Genomic DNA, 13063 nt, shown 5'->3' on the forward strand with positions numbered 1-13063 from the left:
TTGTTCTTTCTCTCTTCAATGAACTGGCAAAGACAGTATTTTCTACCTGCAGCAGCATTTGTTACTGACACATCAGAAGTGACTATTCCATTTCATAACAAATGGCCTTACCCAACTGGAGCTGAAAAGTAACTGTGGAGACTTAGATGTACTCTGTGATGCCAGACATTTATGGGACCTAAATGATGCTGCTTTCCTGAAAAAATGAATAACAGAGCTTGCTTACACCTCTTGTTTACAGACCTATGGACTCATTCTGTCTTATTTGAAAAGACTGCTTTGCAGTGCTTAATTAGCTAACTATCCTGCATAGTCATTTTTTAGTATGAAAATAAATAACTAAACTAAACAAAAAAGGCACAACTTTCCTTCTTATAGAATAACTCACTGTATTTTTTCACTGTGATATTTTGCTGGACACCAATAAATCTTACCTGAATATATGTATGAAATTTCAACTCTAGTTCCTTTGTCTAATTTGGGTAGTCTAGAGGTGGCTCAATGTTTTTCTTTATCAATAGTACTACTGTATTATACTACAATGTTAACAATATATATTTAAAACCTTACATTTAAATTGTTCTGATCATTTAAAAACAAAAATTTTACAGAGCTATCTCCTTTGTTGGATATCTTAAGGATGCAGATGCAGAAGGACATTTTACTGCATTTGTCTCACTTCTTCTGAGTTATTGGAAAATTTCATTTTATTAAATTTTTCTATAATTATGTTAAAATGTATCCATTAACTTGAAATTCTGTTTTTGAATAGCCAGTTATTAGTAACCTTTTGTGTTAATCCAGGTTGACCAGAGAAACAAATTCATAGATGCTCATATGTGTATAAGAGAGACTTTTATATCATAGGGCAATTTCATATGGAGAAACATCCCAACACAGTCCAGATCAAGTCCATAAGTCTGGTTTTAGGCTAAATGTCTGGTACTAGTCTATAAATCCTCTTCAAACTCACGCAGCACATGTAGTGATGCCAAATATAGGAAGATCACAGAGTAGTGGGTGAAAGATCTTGTGGATTCAATGGCAATGGCAGCATCTCAGCACTGGTGTGATGCTTCTCCAGCTCTGAGTGTGGGTCCTCCTCAGGAAGGTGAACCAGGGGAAAGAGAGGAAGTTCCCAGAATCTTCATGAGAAGGCCAGACACACAAAGAACAGTTAGCAGACTATGTTCTGATTGACAGGCTAAACTTCATCCCTTCACTATATTTATCAAATTGACATTCAGTTATGTAACTACTACACCTTACTTCACTCTCTTCATTCATATTGTATTCAGTAACCAATTTTTAAGAAAATAGCTTGTTATTAGTTCCTTCAGTTATATGACTTCTGCTACCTTTGTTCTTATAAATATTCCCTGAAGACCTAACCATAAATAAGAACTTTCCATAAAACTACATAATGTAAAGTCCATTGGTGATGCCACGTTAAAAAAATAATGATAATGCTTATTCACTGAAATGATGGGCTAAGGAAAATATTCTTGTACTGATTAGGTTAAGTACACGTGTTCCACTGTAACTGGAACACAATACACCTCACATATTTTAGATATGTAACAATTTTTCCTCAAAATTAGGTGATGTTCCATAGCTTTGTGTATTTCAAGCTTTGTGTATTGCTCATATTATACTTCTGTAAAGGGCTTTGTGGCATTTGGAGGGTTTAATACTTCCCTACCACCAATGTCTTTAATGATCTAGCCTTCTTTTATCCAAGAGCATAGTGAAGTACAACTGTCAAAAAAGTTAGGGTTACCAATTTCTATATTTCATTCACAATTGGCTTCAGTTTACTGATTTGGAGGCCTTCATTCCCCAATAAAGGGCAATTATTTTATATAAAACTCTCTTAAATGCTCTATATTTTTCATGTGTTTTTTTGATTTTTTCCTTTAAAAAATATTATTAATTTGAACTTAATACATATATCATATCATTGTGTAATTCAATCACATCAAGTAGAATTGTACAATTGCTACCACAATAAGTTTTCAGACATTATCTTCTAACTTCTATATTTTTATAAACACTAAATGCTGCATTACAGGGTATTAAAATGAAAAAAAAATCCAAATTTCTGTAAAGATGCTGGGCAGAGGAGACTCATTTTAAATTATTGTCAAATAAACATGAAGAGGTTTCTGTGTTGACTATCACTTCTTACTGTAAATGTTTTAGCGTAAGTGCAGCAATTTCTATATAAGAATTGAGAATAAACCAATTTGATTTTCCTAGGTTGGGCAAAGTCATCCCTGGGGTATTTTCCTATGGCTGGGTCTTGCCATATGAAGTAGTATGCAGGTATGCTACGAACCCTAGGTAAATTTTTAAAAAGGTGTCAATCTTGTTGGACAGGCATTATCATGTTGGTTGACACATTCGATTGGTATATATCAAATATGACTTAAGTGATTCAGAAAACTATAATGGAATCCGGGAAGACCTGCACCTGAAAGCAAGATTATGGTGTAGAATGAAAAGTTTGATAAACCTCCAATCTTTTGCCAGGTATTTTCATCTCAGGATGGAGAAACCATAAAGTAAAAATGTTGACAATAGTACTTCAGTGATAACAAAATTGGTTTGGGTGGTACCACACGTGTCTCTAAACAAAAGATGGTCAAATATCACAGATTTCTCATGTTGGCAGATCCATGCAAGTTTTAATTCCAGATCAATAATATATGGACCAATGTAATCATTTTATCCCTGAGTTTCCAAGGCTTACTTAGAGTAATCCCCATGCAGTCTTCTCTTCTAACACATAAACTACCTTTTCTACTCCCTATGGGTAACACAAAAGTGAGGTGATTCCAAGCTCTGGTAGCATAGTGGTCAGGTATGCAGAAGCTAACCCAAAGTCATTGGTAGCTCCATGGGAGAAAGATGGGGCAGTCTGCTAGTGGAAATAGAACAGCCTGGAACTCTGTGAAACACTTCTACTTTATCTTGCAGGGTTGCTAAAGACCGGAATGGACTTGATAGCAATGGGTTTGGTTTGGTTTATATTCTCTCTTGCCAGGAAAGTGAACTAATACAGCTTTGTAATTTTAACCATACAGCACAACAATATTCTGACTATAGAAAATATTACTATGTATCTTTTTTCCTGTTAAAATACTAATATTTCTGGGCCCATTCAAGGAGTCTCTCATCTCAGCTGGTATATATTTCAGATTTCAGATGTTTGTTCAGCTAAAATTTTTTCAATGAGTCTGAGGACTGTATGTTTCAGGAGATTAGGGGTGTGAGGAAAGTGGCAAAGGGCATCCATAAACGAGGGACATATATAGTTTAAGAATTCCCAACGAATTTTTTTAATTCAACTGTATATAATTATATTCTTTTGTATTTTGTCTTCGAGAAGCTGGACTATATGAAGACAAATTTGGCAACTAGAGAGAATGGCTTATTAATACTTGTGATATGGAGAAAATCAGACTGTGTGGTACTTCTGATAACCAGGAGGACTTGAAGCACTTGCTGATGAAGATCAAGGACTACAACTTTCAGTATGGATTGTAATTCAATGTAAACAAAACCTAAGTCCACATAACTGGACCAATAGACAACCTCAAGATAACAGGATAGATGGAGAAAATACTGAACTAGTCAAGGATTTCAGTTTGTTTGGATCCACAGACAATGTTCATTGAAGCAGCAGTCAAGAAAGCAAATGATGTATTGCAAAGGGCAAAACTTCTGTACAAGACTTTTTAAAAGTGCTGAAGTGCAATGATATCACTTTGAAAACTAAATTCAACCTGACCCCAGCCCCTAATATTTTCAATCACCTTGTATGCCTGTGAAAGTTGGATAAAGAATAAAGAAGAATGCAGAATCCATTGATTTAACATATGGTGTTGGCAAGGAGTGTTGAGAGTACTGGGAACTGCCTGAAGAATAATCAAATCTGTCTTGGAAGAAATAGGCCGACATTCTGTTTAGAATGCATTTTTAACCTCGTGCACTTGGGAAATGTTATTAGGAAGGACCAATCCCTGGAAAAGGCTATCGTGCTTGGTAACGTATATAATGTTAGCAAAAGAGAGGAAGACCATTGAGATAGGTTGACATGGTGGCTGCAACAATGATCGCAAAAATAGCAACAATTGTGAGGGTGACACAAGACTGGCGGATGTTTTGTTCTGTTTTCTGTAGTGCCCCTGTAATTTGGAACCAACTCAGTGGCAGCTAACAACAACTTCCTTTGTCTTTTGGTAACAGCATCTTGTGTCTATCATAATATGCCTGAAGGTGATTGAATCTCATATTTTAAAATTCATATATATTTATATATATTCATATGTATATTTGAATCCAATCTCAGGGCCTTCTGCATGTGCAGGCACACAAGATCTTTTAAAATTTACTATCCATAGTTCTTGTAACTCCCACTAAATGATGGAGTAGGAGCATGAAAATAGGCTGCAGAGGCTTCTAAGGAGGGAGATAGTCAATTTTGTCATTCTACTAGTGAGCCATCTCAGATGCAGTTCCTACAGAGCATCCTACAACCAGCAGAAGCAGAAGCCATATCATTCAGGATCCCTGTGTGAAGTGGCAGCCAAAGAGACCCTGAACAAGGAGCATGGAGAGAGCAGAGACCATAAGAGAGCAGTGGGTATCCCAAGACACAGAATGAAGCATTAAAGCTCAATGCAGAAACAAGACTTGCAGAATAAGGGTGTCCCGTGTGTTTTTAACAGCACTAAAGGAGTTTTGTAACACTTTCTGGAGCAGAACAGAGCCAAAAGACCTCTCGACTGAAAGATTGTGGACCAGAAAAAGACATGCTAGCTGACACTGCTGATAAGAAACACCGTGGACAAAAGGACTGTATCATTAATGATTTCTATGTCTGGCTTAATGTAACTAATTAATTTCCCTAATAAAGCCTCATAAGCATGAGTATTGCCCATGAGATCTGATTAGCCAACGAAAGTGATCATGGAACCGGGCAGAAAAGTGATGGCTGAGGCCAGAAAAGTGTAACTGAACTTGGTCCATATAGGTTTGTTGAACCTCTACTTCATAGAAACCATTCTTGGACAGATAAGGAGCTAGATTCTCTTCCAACTCTCCTCGTGTATATCCAGAGGATGTCAGATGTGGTTCCCATGATAGTTCCTCTGTGTGTATACACTTACATATATAAACAACCAATGAATGCAATTATCTTCTGTATTTATTTCAATATTGTATATAGATATTACATTCATGAATAAGTTAAAAATTATGGTATTGCAAGTTAGAGTATGCAGTGTAACATCATATGATCCATGTTTTAAAAAGATATTCCTATGATAATAAAATACATATGTGACTAAAAATGGAACACAAATAAAAGTTATTAGGGCAAAAAACTGCTTAAAATTATTCTGGGAAGAGAGAGTTTGAAGCAGCAAATCATTTTTAAATGAATATAATTAATTGCAAAACTTTATGTTGTGAAATTTAATTAAATATGCTCTAGCCATTTGGGTTTTAAAATGCTAGGTAAAATACTAAGTGAAAGATATGAAAAATCAATATTTTCCTCCTGGCATTTTAGTTTCAGATATATAATAGCTTTCCTACTAGGTGTATAAGAGAACTACCGATATTTTTGCCCTAATCTACAGGAAAATTAACATTCTATAAAGGGTAAATCTATTCATTAGAGACCGGCACAGCTTTCTTTCTTGCTAGTGTAATCATTAAATTGATTTTTCCAGTCCATCATGTAATTGTTCCAGCGATGAAATCCTGCTTTCCACTCTTGTTCTGCTTCATCAATATTTCCTGTAAAACATGGAGTAAGTTGTATTTATCTAAAGTTTAATCTTTGCATACATTTAATTGAAAATAATTTTGATTACAGATGCTAATTTATCCAAGTATATTGCATAGCAACTTTTATTCTTCATTATTATCAGTTCTTTCTATATGTAAAAAAATTTGAATAAATATATATGTACAACCTGTAATATGTACATAAAATGTGTAAAATTGGATGAAAATATACAATTATTAAAAATGGGTTTTTATATATAGTATATTTTGTTCTCTTATAGTCACTTTAATTTTCATTGGGATATATAGATATTATATTATTCTGTTAACCATATTACACTTAAAATCTACTTTAATCCATCTCATTTATATATATATACTTATAAAGCTATTAGTTTTCATCAAAATATTATATATGAATATTTGCTAATGTATAAAGATAACCTTGTAAATGATACTGTATATAGATTTGACACTTATTTCAACATGAGATAAGCTTGTTTGTGCTCTTATGGAATTTGCAAAGTACATGTATATGATGTGAGGCAATGAACCAACAAGATATTACAAGAACCTTGTAATAGTATATTAATATATTACAATGCAGTATAAATTTTGGACAATAAATAATCTTACTATATAGATATAATTTGACTATTACACAGTTGATATTACTTGAATCTACAAACATTTTCAATTGGGAGTTATTAGTATTATTTTCTTTGAACTTTCAAAATGTTAATTTGTAATTATTACATTACAATTAAAATTTTAAGTGATTTCAATCATCCTAAAATTAGGAATTGATGTGCTTTGTAGTTATTGTAATTTCTTTATATATATATATATATATAGTAAGTTAGATATATTTGAGATTAATAGATATTCTTTTGGATAAGAAAATTATGTGATTTGTGTAACATTTATATGCAATAAAAATATTTAAAACATTTTTGCAGCAATGAAATAGTCCCTGTGGTTTAGTGTATACTTTAATATAAATGTTGATATTGTGTGGGCTTTGCTCAAATATTTGATAATTTACAGAAAAAATATGTTCAATTTACATATAAAATGGCTTTTAAAAGGTCAATACCTATAATTTTTGTGACTGACAGTACTTTTATAAATGGCGAGAACTATAAATGTGGAAGAAAGGTGCTAAATATACCAAATGATCCATTGTAAGCTCTTTTTGTGATAATTAAATTCTTTTAAAAATGTTACTTACACAAGGTAAGGATTTAAAGTTCAGAGAATGGTGTTTTTGATATAGAAAATAAATGGTAATATAAAATTTGGACCAAGACTTTGTATTTAGAGAAGAGTCCCCAGATCTGATTTTTTTTCTTGTCTATATAAGGATATAGACACTGATTCTATGAAATCCACTGATTGAGGAAAAATGAAAAATGTGTTCTTTATATATCACAAAATAATCTATACAATATAGTACATTGAAATATTTTAGCCTTTAGAAGTGCTAGCCATTGAGAAGTAAAATTTAAAACACACAATTATTACTAACAGAATTTAGAGGCAGTGAAGATATTATAAAAACATAACATTTTTGATTGTCATGAAATAAATCAAAACTAAAATTGAATTTAAAGTTTTTCTCTTCTGCCTCCTCAACCTCCACTTTTCCCCTCTTTCTATTTTTCCTTCTTTTCTCTCACACTGGCGCGCTTACTGCTGAGTGTGAGCGCTCGCCCCAAATCCCTTGTAAACACAGCCTTTTTCCCCATCCGCGGGGCTGATGGGAGTCAAGGCAGAGCCAATAGACCTTCAGGGTTCCTAATGCCTTTGATTTGTTTTTAATAGAAAAAGTTTAATTTGTAGAATAATCTTTCTTCATTTATTTTCTATTTTTTCCCAGTGCCAATATGGTATATTTTGAGCAAATTTATGTATTAATTTTATGAAGAAAATGTCTGAATTAATTAAGTGATCTTCTGAAGTCTTTTGTAAACAGTACAATATAAAGTCCTTTGAGGATGCACAGCGGTGCAGTAGGGATCTGGAAACACAGGGAATCTAGGACGGATGAACCCCTCAGGACCAGCAGTGAGAGCAGCGATACCGGGAGGGAAGGGGGTGTGAAAAGGGAGAACTGATCTCAGGGATCTACGTGTAACCTCCTCTCTGGGGGATGGGCAATGGGAAGGTGGGTGAGAGGAGACTCCGGACAGTGTAAGATAAGATAAAATAATAATTTATAAACTATTAAGGGTTTATGGGGGGGGGGGGAACAGGGAGGGAAGGGAAAAAAAGAAAAATGAGCTGATTCCAGGAACCCAAGTGGAAGGCGAATTTTGAGAATGAGGAGGGCAACGAATGTATAAGGGTGCTTTACTCAATTGATGTATGCATGGATTGTGATAAGAGTTGTATGAGCCCCAATAAAATGATTTAAAAAAATCCTCCGAATGATCATTCTGTACGATGCCCAAACCAAAACGAAACTCAGTGCCATTGAGTCAATTCTGCTTCATGGTGACACCATCAGACGGAGCAGAACTGCCCTTTCCCACAGTTTACTCCGCCTCCAGATCTGCTGCGGGTTTGAATTGCTGACCCTGGATTAGCAACCCAACATGTAACCCGCTATGCACAAAGGGTGTCCATATTATACTACTAATATATAGGAAACAATACATTATGTCTGGAGGAAGACCCTCCACAAGATAGATTGACAGAGCGGCTGCCACAATGGCAGGGAGCCGTTCACTCTGTTGTGCGTAAGGTCGCTACATTGGGACTTACTCAAAGGTGCCTAGCAACAAACAAGGAAAATTTAATTTCTTATTTTCATTCATATTACTAATAATGAGATTCATACTGTTTATTAATTGTCCTCAGATTGAATATTCTAATATGTGGCAGTTAACTCATGTAAAGGAAGAAACACAGTAAATCTAAAAGTGACAAGACAATGGCAAATATATAGCACAAGTATAAATAGAAGAAAAACTTAACTTTTTATGACAAAATCTAGCTAACAGATAGGGAGAGATATAGAATATTGTCCATTTTGAATTCATAACCAAATTTTATGTTAAATACTTTCTTGTTGACCCCCCAAAACTGCAATTTAGACTAATAAGCAAAAGAAAAATGAAGGAGGAATAAAGAAAGCTAAAGTATTCTAATACAAATAAACTATTACAGAAAAATAGCTGTACAGAAAAATGGCATTACCTCAAAATAAGGGCTATTATGTAGATGGGATATAATCTTAGAAACTGTGCGGTGAGCAGATAGAAAATAATTTATATACAGTGAAAATGAATACATTTTCATTTATTCATGTCATGAATGAATTACAGAAACTCCTACTGGCCCTTTATTTCAGGGTCTCATGCTAGCTATGACTTGGAACAAGAAGCAAAACAGGAACAGACCAGAACATTTTAGGTGCTTTGTCATAGTTACTGAAATGGGAAAAATTAATATGGAAGCCATGGGATGAGAGACATAGAAAAGGGTTAGTGAGCTCTTTCAGGATCCAAAGAATGGAAGTTTATAGATCTAATTGTATACACATTGCAGACAGCACTGTGGAGGTCCTCTCACATGCAAAGCTGTCAATCAGTCACCGTGTTTACATAGGGCAATGCCATCTTTGAAACATTTTCAGCTCACTTTGAAATGACAAAACCCAAAATTGCAACAAATTTTTCATCACAATCCTCTTCACTTGCTGCATACACAGCTGTTAAATCATTGAAACCGCTCGGTCTTTTCTTGGGCTACTCAAATGGATAAGTAAGGATGGTATCTGTCTGCTCTGACTGACCGACTAAGTTTTCGAGACACAGTGAGGAATATCCACCACTTAACTGGGGGATTGGCTGAAATCTGAGCATATCTACCCATTTAAAGGAATTTAAATTCCCTAATATGACATAAAAGATATTTCATATGTGGGCCTTATCTGTTTGAATTCTCTCCATATTAAGATTTGGATGACTCTTTTAAAAAGATTTTCTTACCCTGCCCTTCCCACTTCACTGTGGGTGAGCTCAGCTGGACACGTTCATGTGTATATGCCTACCTGCCAGTTCGTAAGGTCCTACAGCAGGGCCTGAGGTCCATAAGTGGGTACCAATTTAATGGTGAAAGAATCAAAACTAAAATGGGAAATTGTGTCTCTACTAGATTATCACATGGTGTAAAATATTTTTAAACACAAATTATCTGTTAACCCTTAAATAACCCCCTCAAAATAAAACCGATACAAATGTCTAGTTTTTAAGAAATGATTTTCCTCTTCCCCTTAAAAAAATTGATAACAGAAAACAACCTCTTAAAATGCCCAGGTGTTTTATGTACTTAAAAATTTTATTTATTTTTAAAATCTTTATCTTTAAAAATCTCATTTTAAAACATACTAGACTTTTTGTTTTGATTAACAACTTTAAAAATATGCCATTTTCAAAAGCAACTTCCCCAACCCTACCATATACCCAATGAAGAAACCACAGTACTTATATTGTATGAAAATCCATGTACTAAGGAAGAGGGTTATTCCAGCTTTGAACATACTCATATGTAGTTTAAGTAATATATTAATTTCATACTTTACTGCAAAAGAGTTTTAAACTCTATAATAAAAGGAACTATTTTTGAAATTCTACAAAAACAATGGATAGGTATGTGTGAGTAGAGTTAATTTATTTTAATGAAAAAAATTATTATGTATTATAAGTAATATAATTTCTATTAAAAATAAAACCAGATGGGAGTGTGGCAACTATATTGTTATATGTCATACAAAAAATAAAGACTTTTGAAGGAAAATATCTAGATAAATTTACATTAACACATCATTTATTTGAAGATTTCTTGGGGAAAATTTGTGTTGTAGTGTGCTGACTTATCAATTCAGATTCTTAGTAATCTCATAGGAAAGAATAGAATTGCTCCTTAAGGAGATTCCCAAGGCAGTAATCTTTTTGAAGTGAATATGAAGAGCAGGATTTAGGTTCAAATCATTTATCTTTCAGTTATCAGTCAAGTTTTTAAACATGGCACCACAATATTACTTTTGGAAAAGATTATGTAATCTTTCATTTTTTAGTATAAAATTTTAAGGCATACTAGTAGGATATAAACATAATAACAGGTTAGAAATTATTAATTTATATATTAACCAATTAAAATATATTAACCAGTTAAATTTATATTGAAACATGACTGACAATGTTATTTCATTACCTATTATACCAAGAATCAAAAAATAAGATTACACTTTATAGTCAACCCACTTGATTATGTATGTGGTTTTAACTTTTTAAAAATAGTTAAACATGGCACAAAATGTTCTCCTAACTGTAAAACAGAGGCAAAGAGAATTTTGAATACAGGTTTTGGGATAAAAGGGAATCCATTTTCTACATGCGATGATTCATTGGAAAAAGAGGGATATAGTCATGAGAGGCAAGAGTGATTTAAATAGTGTATTCATCAGGCTATGACTCAGGTAAGTGGTGACTGTGAAAATCTACATAGGTTTGGGGTTTCTACTAGGATACAGGAAGAAAATGTAGTGGCAAAGATCCCCCCAAGGCAATAATATGCTGAACTCTCAGAAAAGCGGAGGTCAGATTAGGTGGAAGGAACCACATGAAGCAGAGGGAGAGTGGAAAGGAGACCAAGGGGAGGGCAGGCGCAGCACTAGGAAGACACTTAAGACATTAGAGCGGATTGGGCAGGATGTGGCTTTTACTAAGACAAAAGTGGGCAGCAACGGAGGAGTTGGAGCAGAGAAGTAGCATTACTTTGAAAAAAAGACATTTCTTATTATATATAAATGAAACTTAGACGGAAAGGAACTAGTGGTCACCTGCTGCCGTGTGCCCTTACATGACATGTCTAAGAACAGCCTGTTTACCCTCTGCTTAAATGTAGATTGTCAGAGTTTCTGAACCCTCTTCTCTGAAATGTTTGCTTTAACTTGACAATGAAATACAAGTGACTGGGAGCTATTTCTAGTTTCCCAATCATGAGAAGCCTATTAGGAAGAAGACGAGGAACAACAATGACCTGAGAATTGTAACCAGCAGAGGGGTGCTGATGAGAACTTGAGAGTAATCAACCTATTTGTCATGAGGGATGTAAAGCCTTTAGACTTTGCCACAGGAAAAGGTCAATCACATCCATTTTCTCAAGTAAGAAGTAAGGGATGACCTCCATTTTTTATGTCAGAGTTGCAGCAGTCTTGTAGGAGAAGCGCCTATCTAAGTGTTAGAAGCTTAAATGGTGCAGATGCTGGCAGCTCTGCACTAACTGCACACACTTGGTCCAGTTCTTGCTTAGAAGGTTTTCACTAGTGTCAGTCAGGTGTTCCTAATCTGCATAAGAAAACACTAAACAAGCAAGATGTGGAGCTAGACAGAATTGAAAAACAAAACAGACAAACAAGAAGAAGTAATGATAGTTGTATCACTCTCAAAATTATTTAAGTGGCTAGAAATTTACCACCTAGGAAATGCAGATCTATTTGCTGTGTAGCTAGCAAGCTAAACTAACTATACACACACATGCTTATATATAAATGTATAAATGTTTATATATGCATGTGTGACCACATATGAAATAGACATGTACATATATACATATATATAGTTCCCTTTTCTTATTGGCAAGTTAAGCATTTTTATTATTTTAATTTATGCTTCTATTATCTGGGGACACATGTTGACATCTTCTTGATGTTGAATGACTCATTTTTAAGTTCCTTTTCTCACTTTTTTCAAACAACCACTGGCGTTTTAGAAGGCACCCCCATCTCAAGTATAACGTAAGGAACACATTTCCTAAGTCTTGAAGGGACAAAGACAATTCAAAGATACAGATACCACTTCTTGGTTAGGGAGCCTACGAGCAAGAGGTCATAATGGAATCTAAAGGTTCAGAATGCAACTCAAGTCCTGGAATAAAGGAACATTTTCATAAACTCATGCTTGGTGGCAGATCAATGTCTCTCAGTTACTGGTAGGACTACAGAATCAGGAATAGGACATAGAATACGTTAGTGCCCACGATTGGTTCCCAGGGAATTTCAACCAAGGTAGTCAGGACATCTAGGGGCAATGGTGTTTGCTGCTTAGGGAAATGGGACAGGACCACCACATTCCATGGTGTAGGCAAGGCCCTGGGAAATGCTAAAAGCTCACCTCAGCAGCTGAGCCTCTCAGCCTGAGATAAAGAGGATGCTTTCCCTCTCATTGCCTGGCAAAATGGCTAAAATACAGCAGTC

The 13063-nt window shown here is 34.6% G+C and overlaps 1 protein-coding gene across 1 annotated transcript in view; it reads right to left on the minus strand.

Moving 5' to 3' along the window:
- Positions 1-5289: 5289 nt before the first annotated feature.
- BCHE (butyrylcholinesterase) overlaps positions 5290-13063 on the minus strand; it is a 94488-nt gene continuing 86714 nt past the window's right edge. Inside the window, exon 4 of the mRNA XM_075546999.1 lies at positions 5290-5808. Coding sequence (XP_075403114.1) covers positions 5684-5808 — 125 coding nt within the window. The 3' untranslated portion in view covers positions 5290-5683. The remainder of the gene's footprint in view (positions 5809-13063) is intronic.

This window comes from Tenrec ecaudatus, chromosome 4 (assembly GCF_050624435.1).
Source record: "Tenrec ecaudatus isolate mTenEca1 chromosome 4, mTenEca1.hap1, whole genome shotgun sequence".
NCBI classification, from domain to species: Eukaryota; Metazoa; Chordata; class Mammalia; order Afrosoricida; family Tenrecidae; genus Tenrec; species Tenrec ecaudatus.